The sequence below is a fragment of the Emys orbicularis genome, chromosome 24, assembly GCF_028017835.1.
Source record: "Emys orbicularis isolate rEmyOrb1 chromosome 24, rEmyOrb1.hap1, whole genome shotgun sequence".
In the NCBI taxonomy this organism is placed as follows: domain Eukaryota; kingdom Metazoa; phylum Chordata; order Testudines; family Emydidae; genus Emys; species Emys orbicularis.
The window spans coordinates 15,378,184-15,398,660 of NC_088706.1; the positions used below are offsets into that span (position 1 = coordinate 15,378,184).

The window sequence follows — 20,477 nt, forward strand, 5'->3', positions numbered from 1 at the left end:
GCTGCCAGGAGCCACTGCAGGCTGGGGAGGCCCCACAGGGTGATGGGGCGGCTGGAGCAGCCAAAAGGCCAGGCTGAGAGCTCCCTGCCCCAGGGACCGCCCGATGCAGGGGCTGGGGACGTGGACAGGCAGGGCTCCCTGTTACCCAGCCCCCCGGGCCCTTCTCCAGGAGGGGTCAGTCTGCAGCCCAGATGTTCAGCGCCTTGCTCCAGAGCCCTGCCAGGCGGGACCTTGCCCAGGCCCCACACAGCGTCCAGCCGGGGTCAGGTCAGAACACAGGGCCTGGAGCTACAGGCCCAGCAACAACACCTGAGCCCCAAGTGCGGCCGGGAGGGAAGGGGGCTCCTCACAAGCACCCAGCCAGCAGACACGGCTGTGCGAGAGCACACTGCCCCCCCCCCCCCGCCCTGTCACAGCACACTGCCCCACCCCCAGGCTACACAACACCCCACAGCAGCCCCACAACTCTTCCGACACAGCTGGGTCCCCTGGGGCTACTCAGTACAGGCCCCCCCACCCTAGCCCAGCCAAGAGCACTGTGGGACTGGCCTGCCCCAAGCCCTCCGCACAGGAGCCTCCGCGCAGCCCCGGCTCTGCCCTGCCCCAGCCACCGCCGGGGACGCAGTTACTCACATAGTCGTGAAAGGCCTTGGCTTCGCTGGAGTGCTCACACGTCTCCCGGCGGTCCGGTGCCGCACAGTACAGGTCCCAGAACACGCTGTGGGGAGAGAGCGTATCAGTCAGGCCCTGTCCCCTGCCCAGCCGGCAACCCCCAGCAACACCTCCTCCCAGGTCTGCCAGTGCCCCTTGATCCTGACCCGCAGCCCCCTGCTCCAGGTTCCCCCAGCTCTACCAGTGCCCCTCAATCCCAACCCACAGCCCCCCAGCTCTGCCGGTGCCCCTCGATCCCGACCCACAGCCCTGTTCCCCCAACCCTGGGCTCCCCCAACTCTGCCGGTGCCTCTCAATCCCGACCCACAGCCCCTGCTCCCCATGCCCTGGGCTCCCCCAGCTCTGCCAGTGCCCCTCAATCCCAACCCACAGCCCCCAGCTCTGCCGGTGCCCCTCGATCCCGACCCACAGCCCCTGCTCCCCATGCCCTGGGCTCCCCCAACTCTGCCGGTGCCCCTCGATCCCGACCCACAGCCCTGTTCCCCCAACCCTGGGCTCCCCCAGCTCTGCCAGTGCCCCTCAATCCCAACCCACAGCCCCCAGCTCTGCCGGTGCCCCTCACTGACCTGCAGCCCCGTTCCCCCAGCCCTGGGCTCCCCCAACTCTGCCAGTGCCCCTCAATCCTGACCCACAGCCCCCAGCTCTGCCAGTGCCCCTCAATCCGAACCCACAGCCCCCAGCTCTGCCGGTGCCCCTCACTGACCTGCAGCCCCGTTCCCCCAGCCCTGGGCTCCCCCAACTCTGCCAGTGCCCCTCAATCCTGACCCACAGCCCCCAGCTCTGCCAGTGCCCCTCAATCCGAACCCACAGCCCCCAGCTCTGCCGGTGCCCCTCACTGACCTGCAGCCCCGTTCCCCCAGCCCGGGGCCTCCCTGAGCAGCAGCTCCCAGTTATGCTGAGCTGCAGGGTAGACAATGAGGCCTACGGCCGAGTCTGAGCTGGGGAGGGGCCCTAGTGCCAGCCAGCTCACGAGGGGTTAACTAGTGCCACAAAGTCACTGCTGAAGCCCCTCAGCCAAGACCCACCAAAACTCACTCCACCACGGATCTGAACCCCTGGAGGCCCATTCTGTGCTGGTGCCAGCCACGGCCGTGGGGTCAGGTTGGACCCACGGGGTCAGGGCCGATCGCCCGCAGCGGAGAATAACCGTGCCCTTGGGGGAGCAAGGGCACAGCTGCACCTGGCCCATCCCATTCCAGATGCAGTGGCTGCTCCAGGCCCAGGGGCTGGCCCGGCTCCCGCTCAGCCCGCAGGCTCCACCGCAGAGTGTTTTCCCCGGTAACGGTTGCTAAGAACATCAGCTGGAGCTGAAGTTAAAATTCCAAGAACTTTCCACCAGGCTGCGGCATCCTGGGGAGGGGGAGGCCAGGGCCCGGCCAGAGCCACCCTGCTGCTGGCGCCCACCCTGCCCCGAACAGGCTCGCTCATGCACTGGGCTGACAAGCACACAGGAGGGGGCTACGGGGCGGATGGGACGTGCGTGTCCATGTTTCTGGGCAGCCCAGGGCTTGGGAAGAGGCTCAGCGATCTCTGAATCCCCAAGGGAGCCTGCAGCCCCCTCGCCTGTGGCTGCTCACGCTCTGTGGGCAGCACGGCGTGGCCCCGGTGAGCCACACGGACGTGCAGATCACGCAGCCACCAGCCTCACTCACGTCTTGCTCCCCTGCTCGGCCATGGCATAATGCACCAGCGAGGCCTTCCGGGGAGCTACTCCAGCAGCCCAAGGGTTAATCCCAATCGCCCCCCCATGCCTGCTATAAGCCATTGCCTAATAGTTTATTGGAAACAGCTAAATACACAGACATGAGGTCCCGACAGGCAAACACCCCACTGGCTCCCAGCGCCCCAGGAGAAGGTGGGGTGGGGGCACTCACAGGCACACTGCTGCTAGGCCCTGTAGCTAGATCGGCAGGATGGGTCTGTCTCTGCGAGCAGAGAGCAGAGCTATCCTGCTCAATCTACAGACGGGGAGGCGATGCCCAGAGAGGCGGACGGACTTGCCCAAGGTCACGTTGGAAGTCTGGGGCCGAGCCAGGACTGAACCTGGCTACCACGACTCCCAGACTGACCCCTTCCCCGGTGATCCAGGCTGTCAGCCCTGCTTCTTCCTGCCAATGTGCCTAAGCTCCAGGAGCCCCAGTTACACACGCTGGCTGCAGCTGGCCATTTGGAGACCCGCTCCTCCGCCCCGCTGCTGGCTGGGGGCTTTGGGAGCTGTGCCCCGAGTTAGCTGGCGGCGATTCTCCCCGGTCGATCCTGGTTTTATTTATGGCCCACAGAGCCTGGTGCCATGCAGGGGCTGCGCCAGGTCCGTCGAAGCCACTGGGCCAAGCGGAGAGGGCCGATCCAGCAGCGCTCGCCCCCGGCTGGGGCCGGACTCACCCAGCCCTGAATATGTCTAGCACTGCCCCTTTAAAAACCAATAGCTGTCAACCACTCCTGGCATTTCCAACCAATAGGATGACGGTATGCAAATATACTATGGGGAGCCAGGTGGTGAGTGGCTGAGTGCTCTGATGTCACCATCTCATCTCACACACACCCCCGGACCTGCCCTGAACTTCAGCTCACTCCAGGGGTGCCCATAGGGGAGGTGGGGCAGCGGGGCCAGGCCCCGGGGGCACTGACCCTATCATGGAGCACTTGTCTGGCCAGCGTCAGCGCCCCCTGCAGGAGGCCAGGCACCAGCGACGCTGCTCCGTCCAGCCATAAACCCCCGACCTCAGGGGCGCAACCCCACGGCCCTGGGCATCGGCATGGACCATTGCCTCATCCCCCTTCTGCCCTCCACCACAACCCCAGCTGCTAGGGGATCCCTCCTGCTGCTCTGGGATACCCTGCCCTGGGTATCACAGCCCCCCCAACAGCCCTGAACCCCTTCCTCCTTCCCGGCAGGAGCAGGGACCACCCCACACGGACATGCTACAGCTGGGGCGTCCAGAGTTCAGCAGGCTCTGACACACCCCCAGGACGGAGGCACAGCACAGTGGATGGACAGACACCCTGAGCACAAAGGCAACAGTGGGTCAAGCAGCCTCACTGCACCCCAGCTTTCTCCTGAGCTCTGGGGCCTTTCACCAGCCCGTCCCATGGGGTGGGAGCGGTTCTGCTGCATTCACCCCCAGGAGCCCCCAGGAACAGGAGCAGAGATTACAGCACCTTGCATGCACGCAGGGGGACTCAGATTCCCAGGGCCGGCTGGCAGGCGAGCCCCCCCCCCGGCATCTCCTGTGGGTACCCAACACGAGCAGCCCCATTCCAGGAGCTGGGCCCTATTCCCCTGCGGCTCTGGGGGCAAAGGACATGGAGCTAGGAACAGACCCCAGACCCCTGCGCTCCAGCCACTGCCCTAGGCTGCCTGGCCCTTCACCTTCTCTTTGTGACATCACAGCTGGTTGCCAAGGGGACTATTGTGATGTCACAAACAGAGGATGGGGGGGGGGCAAGCTCTGAAGCAAGAGACAGCTGGCTGGGCTGCACAGAGAGGACCCTGAATAACCCCGTCTAGCTGGGGCATGAAGGAGAGGTAGGAGCCCCTCCTCTTCCCCCCCCCCCCCGACCTGCATCCTCCCACAAGCACCCCCAGCCAGACATGCCTTGGGTCAGCACTCCCCACAGACCCAGGAGTCCATGCCAGGCTGCATCAGGCATCCCAGCCCCATGCAGCCGGGCTGTCCCAGCACAGAGCTGTGGGGCTGGAGAGCTCTCTGCAGCTCAGAGCCAGCCCCTCCCTCGGGGGCCAGGCGCGGTTTACGCCCCCGGCAGCTGGGCTGCACCAGAAGGTGGAGCCAGGCACAGGGCATCTGGCAGCGACTTTGTCATGGTGCAGACAGGCCGGACAGGGCACGCACAGCTCAGCGGGCGGGGATGGGAGCTCCGCGCCCCCCAGCCTGGGCCATCAGAACAGCCCAGAACCAGACCTGGCTCCAAACCCAGCCCAGCGAGGCTCCTGGGGGAGGAAAGAAATGAACCCCGACCATGAACTCCTCCTGGAGTCCTAAGTCTACCCCCCTTTAACAGAGGAGCTGTGCAGGACAAGACCAAATCCTGCCTCGTTTGTCCATTGGGCCCTTGTCTCCTTTGCGCTCCTGTCTGAGCTGTGTGAACTTGAGAGGATCCCGCTGGTCCCAGAACGTGGGGGTGCCACGGAAAAGTAGGTCAGGCCCAGATCTAACGGGACGAAGCCCCGTGGCTGCCTAGGAACGGTGCTTTCTGCCTTTTTGGGGCCAGCCAAATTGTCTCCATATGTGTGAGCCGGGCCTGGTGGGGCCCAGCGCTGGGGGAGCCGGGGTGTTTCCGGGAAGCAGGATGGGGGGAGACCTAAAATAAATTCCAGTTGCTCCTGCAGGCTGATGGGAAAAGCAGAGCAGCAGCTTTATGGGGTTCGAGGTGATGAGTGTCAGCGGCAGAGGGAATAGCCACAAGGGACAGGAACTGGGGGGAGGGGGGGGGACCAGCCCTTCCCCCTCCCCACTCCACTAACAACCCCCCGCTCCCTGCTCTGCTGACAAGGAGAGGGCAGGGGGCCATCTCCCCCCACGCAGAGCCCAGCTGATCAGGGGAATTGCATACCCACCCCATGGCTGTAGCCCAGGGGAGAGCCCACCCCCCACCCCCCCCGCAAGCTGGGAAGGGCACTTACCACCACCAGGAGTGCAGGAACCCCGGGGGCTCCCCCAGCGTGATGTTCTTCTCCCATCGGATCTGCAAGAGAGAGGGCAGGTCACCCGAGCCATGTTTGGACAGGGGGCCCCAGTTGGAAATGCAGCAGCAGGCACAAACCCCTGCAGCGTTCCCGTCTGCTGGCCCCCCAACTCCAGCCTGTAGGCTTGGTGTGCAGGAAGCTATCTGCCGTGGGCGACTCAGTGCGGGGGTTATCGTACGGTCAGGGAGGAGAGGGGTCGGGGCTCCGGGCACGCCTCCAGCTCCCTGATGGTCTCCAGGGTGTGCGGTCCCTGCAAGGATCCCCCTCCTGTGGCCCGTGCGCTGAGCCAGCCACACCCAGGAGAGCAGTGGGGGCTGCGGGGCAGGATCGAGGGGCACCAGAGCTCCGGGGCCCTTGTTCAGCAACGTGCTGTGCGGAGCCCCCATTTGTTCCATCACCCCAGAGCCGAGAAGCCCCTCGGCCGGCTCCTTGCCCCCCAAGACCTTACATGGAGGAATCACCCCAGGGTTCCGGCCCTAGAGCCCTTCCCTCCCCCCACTCTAGCGCACCGGGCAGTAGGGCTGCCCCAATGCCCTGCAGCGGCACAGAGCCAGCTGTGGCAGCACCCAGGTGACCCAGCCTCCGCCGGACCCATCCCCACCGCACTTGGGCGTCCCTCTCCCTGCCCCAGCTGCAGACCCTATGTCCCAGCCCCCCTTGGCTGGGAGCCATGCACCTGGGGCCCCTCACCAGCCTGGGACTGCCCCCTACAAAGGGCCAATCGAAAGCTTTGGCAGCCCATGGTGCCAAAACGGCCCTGGCCAGTACATGGGACTGGCCCGTGAGCAGGGGTGAGATGGAAGCTCTAGCAGGCAATGGGAGAGCAGCTGGGCCATGTGCCCAGGCCACCCTGGTCTTACCTCCGAGAGGAAGGTCTGTGCAGATTTCTGGGCTCCCACGTGCAGCAGGTACTCGTACACGTACAACGCCAGCCTGCGCGAGACGAGAGATGCCTCAGTCCCAGGAATGCCTCCTGCCCCCCCCCCAGCCCGCTCTGGAGCAGGACCTGGACCCATGCAAGGGGCCCATGGGGCCGAGCCAGCCAGAGCGTTTGATCCCAGGAGGAATCGGGTTAGTTCTGTCCCGACGCCCCACAGAGCCAAGCCCCGGGGGGCCTGTACCCCTCCCCCACCCTCCACAGACCAGGCCACTTAGGTCAGCCCCACTGGGCTATCTGGCCTGGGAGCCCAATTCTGCCATCTCCTCCCTCCGGGCACAGCTCTGCCCATGCAGGACAGGGGCTGTGGGGAGCAGTATGTGGCCAGTGCTTCCAGGAGCCCCCTGGACACCAGATTCCCCATGGGGAGAGGTTTCCTTCTCCCCTTGCCAGGAACAGGGATGCAGACAAAGGCCCCTCCCCAGGCCCAGATCTAGCATTAGCAAGCGCCTCCCATTGGGGGAGCTAGTGGGTCAAGCAGCTGCCTCTGGAGTGGAACACGACAGCCGTGCCACACCCCGGGCTGGGGCAGGAAGCCAAATACCCTGTGCCCCACAGAACCAAGCACAGTGTCAGTCTGGCAAGTGCCCATCCCTGCCAGGCCCTGCTAAAGCCAAGGGGAACCGCACGCCCTCCAGGCCCACAGGGCAGAGTCCAGCATGCTGGGACCTGTGTCTAGAGCAGACAGCCCAGCGCAGCTGGCATCATGCCAGGCTCCATGGAGCAGGGAGGGCTGGGCAAAGGACTCAGACTAGACCATTCAGTGCCAGCCCATGTGCCCCAGGGGTGCCCAACTCCTGCCCCACAGAGCATGAGGGGGCTGCAGCTGGGGTTACCACCTTTGAAATGCAGAAAGTCAGGCGCACACTCCCCGCACAAGACAAGCCCGCTGCACCCCCAGGCAACGCCGCAAACCCCTCCCCCCACTCTCACGTGACTCAAACCCTCTCACGCCCGCGTGGGGCGCTGGCACGTTGGTGGGCAGGCAGCTGCTGTATTTGCAACCGTTTTGATCTGTTATCTCAAGCTGCAGCATCTCTGGCTGGACACCGAAACTTTCACCATTTGCTACCCCAGTGTATGGTGGTGATGATGCAAATCTTTAGACCCATATTAAAAAAACCACCACCAACCCAGCAGATTAAGTTATTTTTCTGGCAACTGGCAAATCCAGAAAAAACCCAGCCAGGGGGTAACCCTGGCTGCAGCAGGAGGGGCAGTGCCCCAGGGATCCACCTGGGGGTCAGGGCATTCATTCTGCAACCAGCAAGGCACCCCCAGTGCCATGCGGTGCCCTGGAAGTGACACAGGGAGCGCCCTTGGGCACCAGGCTTTCCCTGCAGGGAGAGGGGTTTTCGCTGCCCCGGCACAGCGCTGGGACCAGAGAACAGCCCCTGGGCACACCCTGTCTGCCACAGGCCCTGACCGGCCCAGAGCCTGCACCCAGGAACACATCAGCCCACACAGGGGTCTCTGGCTGGGGGAGGGGATGGGTCCGGCGGGACAAGACACTGCACAGTCCACAGCGAACCACGCAGCCCCCCCGGCACCCCCCACGACCCCTGGGGCACGAGGCACAGCCAGAACCAGAGGGGAAATGCATTCCCAGCCAGGCTGTCCAAGGGAGAGTGGGGCGGCTCCGCCCCGTCCCCCTACACCTTGGGCTCTGCCCTGCCCCCCATCATGGGGCCTGCCCAGCCCTGCCACTGGCTCCTGCTTCCCCATCCATTTGCCAGCACCGCAAAGCATCAATTATTCAGAACATCCTGAGCAGGTTGAAAAGCCGCCACAATGCAAGAAAATCCGGAGCGTCAACACCGCCTGCCCCCCAGACAAAGGCACCGCACGGCTGGGCTGAGACGCGCCCCAGCAGGGAGCCCAGCAGGCCTTGCGGAGCGGGAGGTACATGCCCCGTGCTCCCCGCTGCCTGGTCCCCCTCACGCACCTCACCCACAACCCCGCTCGTCTGCAGAACCCTGGCTCCCTGGGGGCCGGTTCCCACCCTTCCTCCTGCCCCAGTGCTGACCCACAAGCCCCAGTTCTCACAGCTGGCGCCTTCTCCTCACCGTACCCACTCGTCCATCACTAGTGGAGGGAAGGGGGCAAGGTTTGTTTCACCCCCCTGTGGCCCCAGCATGCCAGGCCAGCCCGTTCACACAGACTCACAAGGGCTGGGTGTTAAAGTGTCACCTGGGAGCAGGGGCTGATCCCTCCCCCGCAGCCCTGCCGGGTTTACACGGGGAGCTGGACAGGGCCCAGCTGCTGAGCTGGTTCAGAGGGGCCAGCATGCTGGGCTTGCCAGAATCCAGGGTACCTCCGCTCCTCCAGGCAGCCAGACCCTCCGGCCCAAGGGAGGATCCGCGGGGCTGGGAAGGACATTAGGGGGATGATGAGAGGCGCAGATGGAGCTTTCCTAGAGCACCAAGAATTAACCCCTGGATTGAGAGCACCTCCGCCGCCCCCCACCCCCCGGCAGCCAGGGCAGGGAAGAGCCAGTACCCGTCTGGCAAACCAGGAGCCATAAACGAGCGTCCCATGCAGGGCTTGGTCCCCCGGGGCCGCAGGCAGTGAAACCTCACTGCACTGGCAACAGTTCCTGGTGACCGAGTCCTGCCGGGTGGGGTGTTCCCAGCCAGCCCAGCCATGGAGCGATGCAGAGAAAGAGCACGAGGGGGGATTAGCAGGGAAAAGCGGGGGGCAGAGGGATAAGCTGGGGGGGGACTCAGCCACTTCCCCACCCATGCAACATCTTCCCTCCACTCCCCGGGATGCAGCGAGCACACAGGCCAACAGGCTCACGGGCACTGCTCTGCTCCTAGGGGAAGAGCCCCCATGGGGAGCAGGCAGGGCACCAGTTCTAAGGGGTGACGAAACCGGGGAGCTCAGACCCCTCAGCCCAGCCTGCACCACCAGCACTGGGATGGGGGGCTGGCATCTAGACACACGGGGGAGGGGCCTCCTGCTGTCCTCACAGCCCCATTTGGAGGGCACAGGGGGTATGGAACCTGCCCCCCCAGCCATGGCCATGCCAGGAATGGACCTCCACCCAACACATGGCCAGGAGCCTTTCCCTGTGCCAGGGCTGGAGCCAGGCAGTTCAGCCCCACAGCTCTCAGAACGGGGCACGGCCATCACCTCCCTACACTGCTAGCAGCTGGCACAGGCAGGGAGGTGCCCCTCGCCACGGGAGGAGCTGGGTTCCAACCAGGGCCCTGCTGGGCACACAGACATGCCATGGGGGAAGAGCGCAGTGCTGGACAAATCCATAGAGAACCGCTCCGGCTCTGCCCGAGTAACCAGCTCCCCCACCAGGCTGCCTGGCCCGCAAGGGCCCCCCCCCCAGCATTATCGGTGCAGGAGCCTGAGGGGCCCGGCCGGCCTGCTCTGGCACATGGAGCATGAGGAGGCAGGGCCGGCTGGAGAGCAGCAGCCCAGAGTAGGCAGAGATGGGAGTGTCCCCAGGACAGAGAATTACCCCAGGTCACTCACGCTGCACAGCGAGTGCCCACTTGCTGTGGACACAGCTGTGGCGGGGGCAGCGCTGGCACGCCTGCCCACTCAGCTAGCTGGGGATGCACCAGACAGCACAATCCAGCACCCGAACACCGGGCACAGCGTCCTGGGATCGGCCAGGTGCCCAGCCCGCCCCCAGTCATGGCTAGCAGCCGGCCAGGCTCAGGATATGGCCTGTGGGTCTCCAGAGGGGAAGAGCCCAGCTCAGGTCAGGCCCTGCCCGAAAGTCCCCCTGTCCGTCCACCCTGGCTCCACAGCAGGGCCCAGCCCACGCTCCCAGCCGGGCACTGCTCATCCTCTCACCGCAGGGGCGTTCTGCACACTGGCCCCTTGCGCTCCCGCAGTCCTGCCAGGGCCCCCGCCCGGCATGCCAGGCAGCGGTGATTATAGGTGCCAGCAGCCCCAACCCAGCAGGGCCGTGCATGGAGATCTCCACCCTCCCTGCTGGCTCCATCGGCTCCTGCCCAGCACCCTGGGGGTTAACACCACCGCGCGCTTCCACCAGTGCCGGGACTTAATGCTACGGGGGGCAGAGGATTAGAACAAGCCAGACGGCGCAGGAACGCCAGGCTCGAGGTAACCTCTGTGCGAGGGTAAAGACAGCCAGGATGGCAGAGAAGCCGGGGCACCTGCTTGCTCCAGCTGCGTCCCTGGAGGGGTGGGGTGGGGGGCTGGAAATGGGACCATCCCACCAATGCAGGGGGACGGCCCCCCACTGCTCTGCACTGCCCCCCACTGCTGGCAGTGGCAGGCCCTGACGGGAGCCGTGCATGTGGCAAGGGCTGAGCTGGCCTCGAAGCCAGCTGGGAGGGTGGGGAGCTGGGGATGTCCTGCTTGGCTCCCCGGGAGGAGCAGCTACAGCCCCCCCCAGCGCTAGGCGCTGTACAGATACCTTGGGTGCCAGGAGAGCCCGAGCCCTCCCCCAGCCCAGTACAGCCGCCCCCAAGACAGGATCGCCACACGCCCAGGTTCTCCCGGGGCCCTCCTGCTTCCCTCTGAGCGGTTGCTATGGGGCTTGCAGCCCCATGGCTAGCAACAGCAGGGCTGTGACAGCAGCTCAGTGCATTGGAGGGAGGCTCCACCACACCCCAACCCTGACGCTGCAGCCTGCCAAGAAATGACCCCATGGTGCCAGGGCATCCCAGGGGTGCGTGGGGGGCAGGAGCCGAGGGGCTGCAAGCCGGGAGCGTGCCAGCTGGAACAGATGGTGCATGGTTTTCTAGCCCAGGACCCAGTTCCCTACACTCCTACAGGGAGCCCATCCTGCGAACAGGTCCCCTGGCCACGGTTTACCTGGCACGTGCCGTGGGCAGTTACGGGGTCTCTGGCCCTGCCATTACCAAGCTGGGGTTCACAGAGCACCCAGGGCTGTTACTGGGCTGGGCAGCACTGCTCTGCTGGGCACAGTCACTTGCACAGGGCTTCCTGGGACGAGAAACCCCCAGGGGAATGGGCCACGTCTGGGCCCAAGCAGCCAGCAGCAGCAGGGCCAGGCGAGGGGAGAGCAGGAGCAGCTTCCCACTACGCCCCGACGCTCAGGCCTGGCTGGCACACGCTGGCTTCCCACCCCAGCCACCAGTGACGGAGACCTCGCTCCAGCCTCGGCCCTGGAACCCCAGCAGCGCAGCCAGGAGCTCCTAGGACCGAGCCCTGTGGGCTTCCACCACTGCCTGACTGGGGAGCTGCCTGGGGCCGGGCTGGGGGCAGAGCGGGGTCTCTGGAGTTGGGGGAGCAGTGGGCAGCACGGCAGAGACCCTTGGGACGCGCTGGTCTGGGACGCCGTGGCTCACAAAGCCCGGGAACAAGCCTGACATCTGAGGCCCAAGTGGAGGGGACCCAGCGCAGCCTGAGCGTCTCTGCAAAGCCTTCCTCGTGGAGAGCCCGAGTGACGCGAGCATCCTTCCCCCCCAGACAGCCCCAGGACACAGCCTCTGACAAGAGCCAGCCAGACGCAAACCTCCCCGAAAGGGAAGGGGGGGTCAGACACTCCACGGAGCCCACTGGGGACGCGGCTACTGCTCCGGACATGGAAGGAGCCCAGATACTATGGTGATGGGCACCAGGCTAGACTTCTGGGGGCGGGGAGGCACAATCTGCAACAGCCTGATTCGAGACGGCAGGGCCGGTCCTGTTTCTCGGTGTTTGTGCTGCACACAGTACTGTGGGCAAGGCCCTGCAGAGAACAGCCACTCCGCACTTCCCTGAGACAGTCCAAGGGAAAGTCTCTAGCCCCTGCTTCCCAGGCCCAGATCCTCAGCTGGTGCAACCCAACCTCATCCCACTGCAGTGGGCAGAGCGACACCAGCAGACAATTCGGCCTCAGGTCGTCTTCTCCCCTCCCGGAGCAGCAGCCAGGAACGGACAAACCCCGGAGAGCCGGTGCCCACACCCAGGCACAGACCCCGGGGCTGGCTCCACTCCCCACCTCTGCTGGTCTGACACCTGCAGCTCCACAGCTGCAGTTACCTCAGCCCCCCCCAGGCACGGAGACAGGCGCACTGCTCCCCCAGCGGGGGGCGCTGCTCTGGGCTTTCTCACGGGCAGCCTCTTGCTGCAGAGGAGAGAATCAATGCAAACCACATCTCCAACCAGGCCTGCAGCTAGCAGCACCCTCCATTCGCCCAGCACGGCACGGCACCAGGGACGCACAAACAGGACAGGAGGCACCAGACTGGCCTCCCATCGAAAGTGAACGGCCACCTTGGCTGGCAGCCAGGGCAGAGTCCCAGGGCTGAAGGAGCCCTGGGCACTGAGCTCTCTTCTCTCCCCCTACACTCCGCGAAAGGCCAAACTCTCTAGGAGACACATGGAAGAAGTTCTTGGAGAAAGTGCTGCTGCTGCAACTGCCTCCCACCCTGTCTTCTGAGCAGGCGCCCCCTCCCGGGAAGGCCATACTATCCCACCCCTCTCATCCTCTGCATGGAGGGAAGGCTGCAGGAGGTGGCTGGCTGGCACATGAGGGGATGCACAGACTGGAACGACCGGGGCTGGTGAGGGCAGGGGCGCCCCAGACAGTCTATATGGGGCAGATTCCCAGAGTGATGCTCTAGGGTCTCCAAGAGATCCTGGATGGTGGCACAACGCCCACCCCCCGGCTTCCCCCCAGCACGGCTCTCGCCTGCTCCTGCTACTCCAGAGAGCAGCGCCTCCCACAGGTAAGGCTGGGGCCTTGGCAGGGTTCGGCTCGCTTTCAGGTGTTTCCGCTTCAGTGAAAACGCTCCAATGCAAAGTTTTCCTTAAAGCAAAACAAACGAAGCCAAAGCCATCAGCCCAGGGCTCACCTGCGATAACCTACCAACACAGGGAGGCCCAAAGCTCGCCAGCAGCAGGGCAGCCCCGAGCCGACCCACAGAACAGTCATCCCCAAACGCCCGAGTGCAGCGAATCCCAGCGGACTGCCATGCCCCCTCCAGGGACATCCCTTCCAGCTCAGCCGCCCACCAGTCCAGGTCTAGGCTGGTGCCAGTCTCTCTGCCCCCGTTCCAGGACGTCCACCTGAGAGGTCCCCGGTTCAATTCCCCCCTGCCCCATCTCCAGCCCCAGGCCAGGGCTCCCTGCAGTTCCCCTCAGCCAGGTCTGCCCGCTGCAAGCCCTACCCCCTGCTCTGGATCCTCCCTCCAGCACCAACCCCTATCCCCTGGGCTCCTCCCAGCACCTCCCACTCTGGCCTGCTGCAAGGGGGCTTCACCCCCCCCCCAATGCTCCATTCACCAGGAAGCCCTGCCCCGGCTGCTGGGATCCACCGTTTCAGGCTTGGCTTCCCGCAGCCAGGCGTGATCACCCCACGTTCCCAGGAGCTGCTGCACGAGCTCCTGCAACTCCCCAGAGGTTCCCCAGCTCCAGCCCGGCCTCACTGATCGTATTCTGCACTTTGCAGTCTCCCCAACAGCTCCCTGGTCCCCCTCCCCTCTGCCACGCCTGCCTGGCCCTGGCCCTCTCCGGGCCCCCAGCCCCCGGGCTCAGGAGACCTCTTTAGAGCTCAGCTGGGCGACAGATGCGCAGTCACAGGTGCACTGGCCTTGTCCTCCTTAAAGGGCCAGTCCCCCTATGACAGCTACAACAACAAAGAAGTGCATGCAGGCTCAGCCCTTACTGGCAACCCTACAATAACAAACTTATGTGCACACAAGTGTTGGAGGAAAACCAATGCCAGTGAGTCCAAGCTGAGATCCCAGCTTCTAAGACATCACCAACCAAGCCCAGAAAACAACGGGAACAATCGCTGGTGAGTGTCACCATGGGACCTGGCTGGGACGGGGCCCCTACGGGCAGCACTCCCCACCCGCACCTGTCTCCTTCCAGCCCCACCCCCAGCTCTTCACTCTCCTCCTGCCACACCAGGGAAAGCAGAAGGGTCGTCGACGACGACACCCAAAGCCCCTGGTATCTCCCCCAGGCTCAGTCCCAACCTCTGACATCTCTCTCCTCAGCCTCCGCAGCAGCAGCTCCCAGCTCTGCCTGCCCCAGGTGCCCACGGGGCCAGGCTGACCTACCCTAGCAGCACCAGCTGTCCTCACCAGGCAGGCAGGAAGCACTGGCAGCGCCAGCACAGACACAGCAGGGGCACCGCACGGGGGGGGGGGGGGGAACGGCTCTGTGCTGGGAGAGGGGGCCCAGATGCCCCTGTCCAGGAGCCTGGAAGCTGGCCTGGGCCACACTCTGAACCCCAGGCCGGAGACGAGAAGACCAGGGCTCCCAGCCAGCAAGCTGGGGTGGGGGGAAGCAGCCCCTCCCCCCTGAGAGGAAGACCATGGCCCCAATCCTGCAGTGAGTAAACTCGCCTGAGTAGCTGCACTGACTCCAATGCAGTCACCCCCCTGTGTGCAGCTAACCCCGTGTGGAGCCAACCAGCCGGGGGCACCGACTGCCCACCCCCTCCCTCCCTCCCGAGTTACTAAACCAGGCCAGGGTCTGGAACCGCAGGCCCCGTGGCTCCTGGGGCAGGTCACTCACTCTTCTAGCCATTCCCTCCACCTTGGGAGCTGGGCCCCCACATCTCACAACCCCCAGCACCGCTGAGCCAGCCTGCAATCCCCCCACCCCCCAGAATGGTCATGTCATGGAACAGACCCTCTCCCCTGGATTCCAGATACAAGCCGGGGACATTTCAAAGGGGCCGGGGAACCCCCCACGGGCCAGGCTGGGGTTGGTCCCTCGGCCCCCCTGGCCTAGCATCGCCTGGGGAAAGGGAGCAGAACAGGGTCTTGCATGGACCTGCCAGGGAGACGTGGTGACAAACAGACATGCACAGGGCAGGCAGACGGACAGACGCACACAGGCAAAGAGCCCCCCCAGGCTGACTGCTGTGTTTGTAGGAGGCGCGTCCCTTGCTCTCAAGGAGCCGCTTTTATGAATGAGCGAGTGACAGCGTGAGGACGGATCCAGCAGCAGCCGCTAAGAAGATGCTGCTCACCTGGATCCAGAGTCAGCGCGGCTGCTTCAACGGGACGGACCGGCGCCAAAGGCGGGTCGAGCATCTGGCTCACGCGAGTGACTCAGCCAGGGCCCAGCCTGGCACCCCAGGGCCCACACAGCCACCCCGGCAGCTCCCCTACTCTGCTCCCTGTACCCCACAGGAGAGGAGAGGCTCTGAGCCAGGACAGCCCCAGAATCAAAGTGAGGAGAATTGTCCGGACTCCGTTCGAATACCAGCACCTGCCCTGGCACCGCGGGGAGCAGCTCGGTCTTGGGGTTCCCTCGTCCGGCCTTTTCCCTGCTTGTGCAGCAGCCCCAGCGTTTCCTAAGCAAACGCTCCAGCCCTGCGCCCCCTCCGTCCCAGCACCCGCAGCCTTCCTGGCCCCGTCGCAGCAGCAGCCGATGGGCCGCGAAGCACCCTCTGGCCCCTGGATCAGACACACACAAAGCCACTGGCGGAGACGGGCCTCATCCTACAGGAACCCCCCTGCTCCCAACTGTCACCCGCCAGCCCCGGGAAGCTCCAGGGGCAGGCGACAGCAGCGGCCGTCTGGTCCCAAGGTTGCATTGTCTTCCTTTGTAGCTGAAATAATATCCCAAGTCCCCCCAAATGGGCCAGACTTTGGGGGGGGGCTACCAACCCCCTCCAGGGTCTCTGGCTGGTTCCTTTCACTCTCTGGTCCGAGTGCCAGTCTCGTTAGGAAGAGGTTCACCCCCCGCCCTGCGGGATCCCACGTCTGCCTGACAGCAAACACCAGGGCTCAGGCTGCGCACCGAGCCAAAGGGCCCGTTCCAGCCAGCGCAGGACGGCCGTGATGGGCCGGCCTGGGCACAGACGCAAAGCCCCCGCTGGGAGCTGCCCCGGGGCAGAGGCGGGCGGGGAGGGGGACAGGGCTCTCCACAGAGTAACTGCCCCCCCCAGGGGAAAATCTGTTTGCACATGGTGAGGCATTGCACGAACTGGCACCTCCCCCAGACCCAACACCCAGGGCTAAGCTAGCACTCCCCCCCCCCCATCATACTGAGCCCCCCCACTGTACATGTGCCCAGCCACAGCCTGAGGACGGGGTACGGGGGGCACAGGACAACCTGCTGCCTCGGTTGGCCGCTGCCAGTCGGGCTTTGCGGCTCAGGCTGAGACGGGCAGAAAACTGAGCGCCCAGGAGCGGCGGGTTCCGCCTGCCCAGTCCCCTTTGCCCAGATCCCAGCAGGGCTGGGACTGGGTCCTGCGGGGCCCCGACAGGACCAACACCTGCTACCAGCAGCAGCACGGGGGCCCCGCCCCCACTTCACCCCCGCCGGGCTGCCCGGCCCCCGGGGCACTGCTGACCCCCCGCCCGCTCCCGGAGACTCCCTCCCGGGAGGGCCGGGGGGCCCCGGGGAGCCGAGCCACTGCAGTCACCCAAGGGGCGGCCGTTCGCAGCCCCCCGCGCTGGGCCGGACCCGCCTGGCTCCGCGCTGGGCGCCGCCTCCCCGGGCCAGCGGAGCCGCTCTCAGAGCCAAGCCCCCGCAGCCCCGGCCCCGTTCAGAGCCGCCCAGCGCGCACCGGGCACCCCGAGCCCCCGATCCGAGTCCCTGCATGGACCGCCCGGCTCCGGCCCCCCAGCCGGGCGGCCCCTGCGCCTCCCCAAGAGCGCAAAGTTGGCGGCGCAAAGTTGAGACGCTCCGAGCCGGCTGCAGCCCCCGATTTTTCCCGTCCGCGGCGGTGCAAAACCCCCGACCCCCACCCGCTGCCCCGGGCCCGGCCCCGCCGGGGGCCACACGCCGCCCCCAGCCCAGGGCGAGCGGAGCGGAGGCTGCCGGCTGCGCCCCCACGTGCGGGCGACCAACTCCGGCCCCAATCGCCCGGCAAACTTCCCGCGTGGAGTCCCCCCGGGGAGGGGGCGGGGAACGGGACCCACGCGCCCCCCGCTGCCGGCCCACGCCGGGGTCCGGCGGACTCACTTCTCCCGGGCCTGGCTGTCCGAGGGCACGGCGGAGCCCTTCCCCTTGGCGTACATGCTGCGGCCGGGTTCGCCTGTGCACGCCCGTCAGCGAGCGCGGCCGGCGCAGCGCCCCATAGCCACGGCCACCCCGCCGGCCCCGGCCCGGAGCAGCGGCCGCAAACCCGGCAGCGGCGCTCGGGCGGGGGAGCTTGAAACCGCCGCGCAGGCACCGGGCAGGGGGGGCTCGCTCGCCCTCGCGCGCTCTCTCTCTTCTCTGTTGGCTGTTCCAGGAACGGCGCCACCTCCCTCGCCCCGGCTCAGCTCTTAAAAGGGCAACGCCGAGGCTGGAGCGGGGGATTTTGCACGCGCGCGCGCTCTCCCCGCCCCGCACGGTGCAGACACCCCACCGTGACACCCCCCGGCCTGGCGCCCCCCTCGATCACCCCCATCACACTGACACGTGCTTCCTCCAGCCTCAGACTCTACCCAAGGCTAACATGGGCAGCCCCAGCATAGTGCCGCCAGCACCCTGCTCCCAGCACCCCACTGCCAGCACCTCGCCCAGCACACCCAGTGCTGCCAGCACCCAGCACCCCACTGCCAGCACCCAGCAACCTGCACCCAGCACCCCACTGCCAGCACCCAGCTCCCAGCACCCCACTGCCAGCACCTCGCCCAGCACACCCAGTGCTGCCAGCACCCAGCACCCCACTGCCAGCACCCAGCAACCTGCACCCAGCACCCCACTGCCAGCACCCAGCTCCCAGCACCCCACTGCCAGCACCTCGCCCAGCACACCCAGTGCTGCCAGCACCCAGCACCCCACTGCCAGCACCCAGCAACCTGCACCCAGCACCCCACTGCCAGCACCCAGCTCCCAGCACCCCACTGCCAGCACCTCGCCCAGCACACCCAGTGCTCCTAGCACCCCACACCCCCTACCAGCACCCTGCACAGTGCTCGCAGCACCCAGCAACCTGCACCCACCACCCTGTTCCCAGCACCCCACTGCCAGCACCACGCCCAGCACACCCAGTGCTCCCACCACCCCACACTCCCTACCAGCACCCTGCACAGTGCTCTCAACACCCCACTGCCAGCACCCAGCAACCTGCACCCAGCACCCAGCTCCCAGCACCCCACTGCCAGCACCTCACCCAGCACACCCAGTGCTCCCACCACCCCACTACCAACACCCAGCAACCTGCACCCACCACCCCACTGCCAGTACCCAGCAACCTGCACCCAGCACCCCACTGCCAGCACCTCGCCCAGCACACCCAGTGCTCCCAGCACCCCACTGCCAGCACCCAGCAACCTGCACCCACCCCCCTGCTCCCACCACCCCTCTGCCAGCCCTGGACACTGCGTTCTGCCAAACCCCCTCTTGCTGTTTGTCCCTCATGCTGGGAAACCATTTCAGGACCAGCTAGGCTGGGAAGTATCAGAGGGGTAGCCGTGTTAGTCTGGGTCTGTAAAAAGCGACAAAGAGTCCTGTGGCACCTTACAGACTAACAGACGTATAGGAGCATGAGCTTTCGTGGGTGAATGCCCACTTGGAAGGAAACTCCTTCATTGTTTCCACTTTCCCTGGAGATGCCCCATGGGTATTTTCACTCAGCAGCTCCTGTGTGCGCAGGTTGCCGGGTCTGGCTCTGGCTTCGAAGGAAGAAGAAACTGCTAGTCTGTTTCTGCTTCGTGTGTGACTGGCACATCTGGGTGCTAACCCAGGGGAATGCACATTTCCAGGGCTCCCCTGGACAGGACATGGAGGCCCGGCCGAGAGGAACACTGCCCCTCCTCGGGGTGCAGGGAGCCCAGCTGGGAGAGATTTCGGGACTCTCCGAATATCGTGGAAACCACTTGCTGGGAATGGATGTGCCAAGGGGCTGTGTTTCAAAGTCCCCTGCACTCAGGGTCAGTCACCACTGACCCCCACAGGCCGTGTCCAGGCCAGTCGTCCCTGTCCAGCAGCCAAACTACACCTCCAGCATCCGCGCTGCTTGGCCTCTGGCTGGGGCCTGGGGCAGCCAAGTGGGTGAAAAGGCAAATCCTGCAGCCCCAGCGCCCTCTGCCTGCGGCCCCTCTCGAGAGGCTGTTGCATTCACTGGCTGGGAATCAGACGGAGGCCAAACTCCGGGGCCTCCCTGCTGACACTGGGGGTTTGTGGCACATGGCACCTCACGCCCCGAGTAGGGTTGTCAGCAGCCCGGAGCTAAGGGCCCAGCCAAGGCTGCGGCTAGCTCATCGGCCTCTCTGCTCCCTGTGGCCCAGGCCCCACTAGAGGAGGATGGAGGGGAGGAGATGCTGAGCGGGGCCGGGGGGCGTTGTGTGGAAAGTCAGAGCACTTCTCCGTGGGCAGAGCGGGATCCCCAGGGAGATGGGGGGGCAATTCTATTTGGGTTCTTGTGCCGCCCCCTCTCGCCCCAGTATCTCAGCACTGGGATCCAGCGTCTCTGTTGCTGTGCCAGGGGCTTCCCGTTCAAGGGTGCTCATGACCTCGGTGCATGGGTGCCAGTGGGCTGTCAGCAGGGGAGGCTACGGTTCCCGTTCCCCCGTGGGGTGGCTCCAGCCCCAGGCCACAAGCCAAGCACTCCCACCCTGTGCAGAGCAGCAGATGCCCACTCGTTCCCCACCCCGCACCCCGGGCTCTCTCTTGGTGAATTGCACAGGGGAACCTGATGCTAGCCTGGCTGCCCCAAAGACAGAGGGGGGACAGGCCTCGCCCCCACCTGGCTGAGGTTCCATCTCCCAGCCCGTCGAACCCTGATTCTGCTGAATTGATCACCAGGGGGAGGTGGGGGTGGATGAGCACTTTGTAATCTGGATGCCACACGTTCAACCCCCCCATGGGAGCGCTTGGAGCCATGGCTACTTGGAAAACTGCCCCGGTGTGGCCCCCATGCTTACACCCCGCCGAGCAGCCCCCGAGCAAGAGAGGAGCGTCCTGCAGCCCTGAAATCCCAAGGGGGGAGCTGACTGGCTCAGCCGCAAGCCAACCCCATAAAGACAGAGGTGCTGGGGTGACGCTGCCCAGGGCTTTGTGTGGAATGAGCAGAGGAGGTTTAAAGGCGCGCGGGGAACCCACGGTGAGGAGTGGCCCTGTCACAGCCGCCGTGGGGCCAGGAGGGGGCACTCATGCACTGGGGATCTTCCTCACAAGCCCCAGAATAAGGCTGGAGTCTCTTGATTTTTCCCTGGTGCTGGATTTTTGGAGCAGGGTTGGGCAGAAACCTGGGTCTGACCCACTCACACAGAACTAGGGGGAGGGGGGACTAGAGCCGTGTGACCCAAACCTCTCTCTGCAGTG

At 65.5% G+C, this 20,477-nt stretch overlaps 1 protein-coding gene across 1 annotated transcript in view; it reads right to left on the minus strand.

Annotated features, from left to right (window-relative positions):
• The window catches only part of SSBP4 (single stranded DNA binding protein 4), a 37,799-nt gene extending 31,045 nt beyond the window's left edge, over positions 1-6,754 (minus strand). The window contains exons 1-4 of the mRNA XM_065422270.1: positions 6,593-6,754; positions 6,238-6,330; positions 5,315-5,376; positions 634-718 (exon numbers count right to left, since the gene is read on the minus strand). Coding sequence (XP_065278342.1) covers positions 634-718; positions 5,315-5,376; positions 6,238-6,330; positions 6,593-6,754 — 402 coding nt within the window. The remainder of the gene's footprint in view (positions 1-633; positions 719-5,314; positions 5,377-6,237; positions 6,331-6,592) is intronic.
• Positions 6,755-20,477: the final 13,723 nt, after the last annotated feature.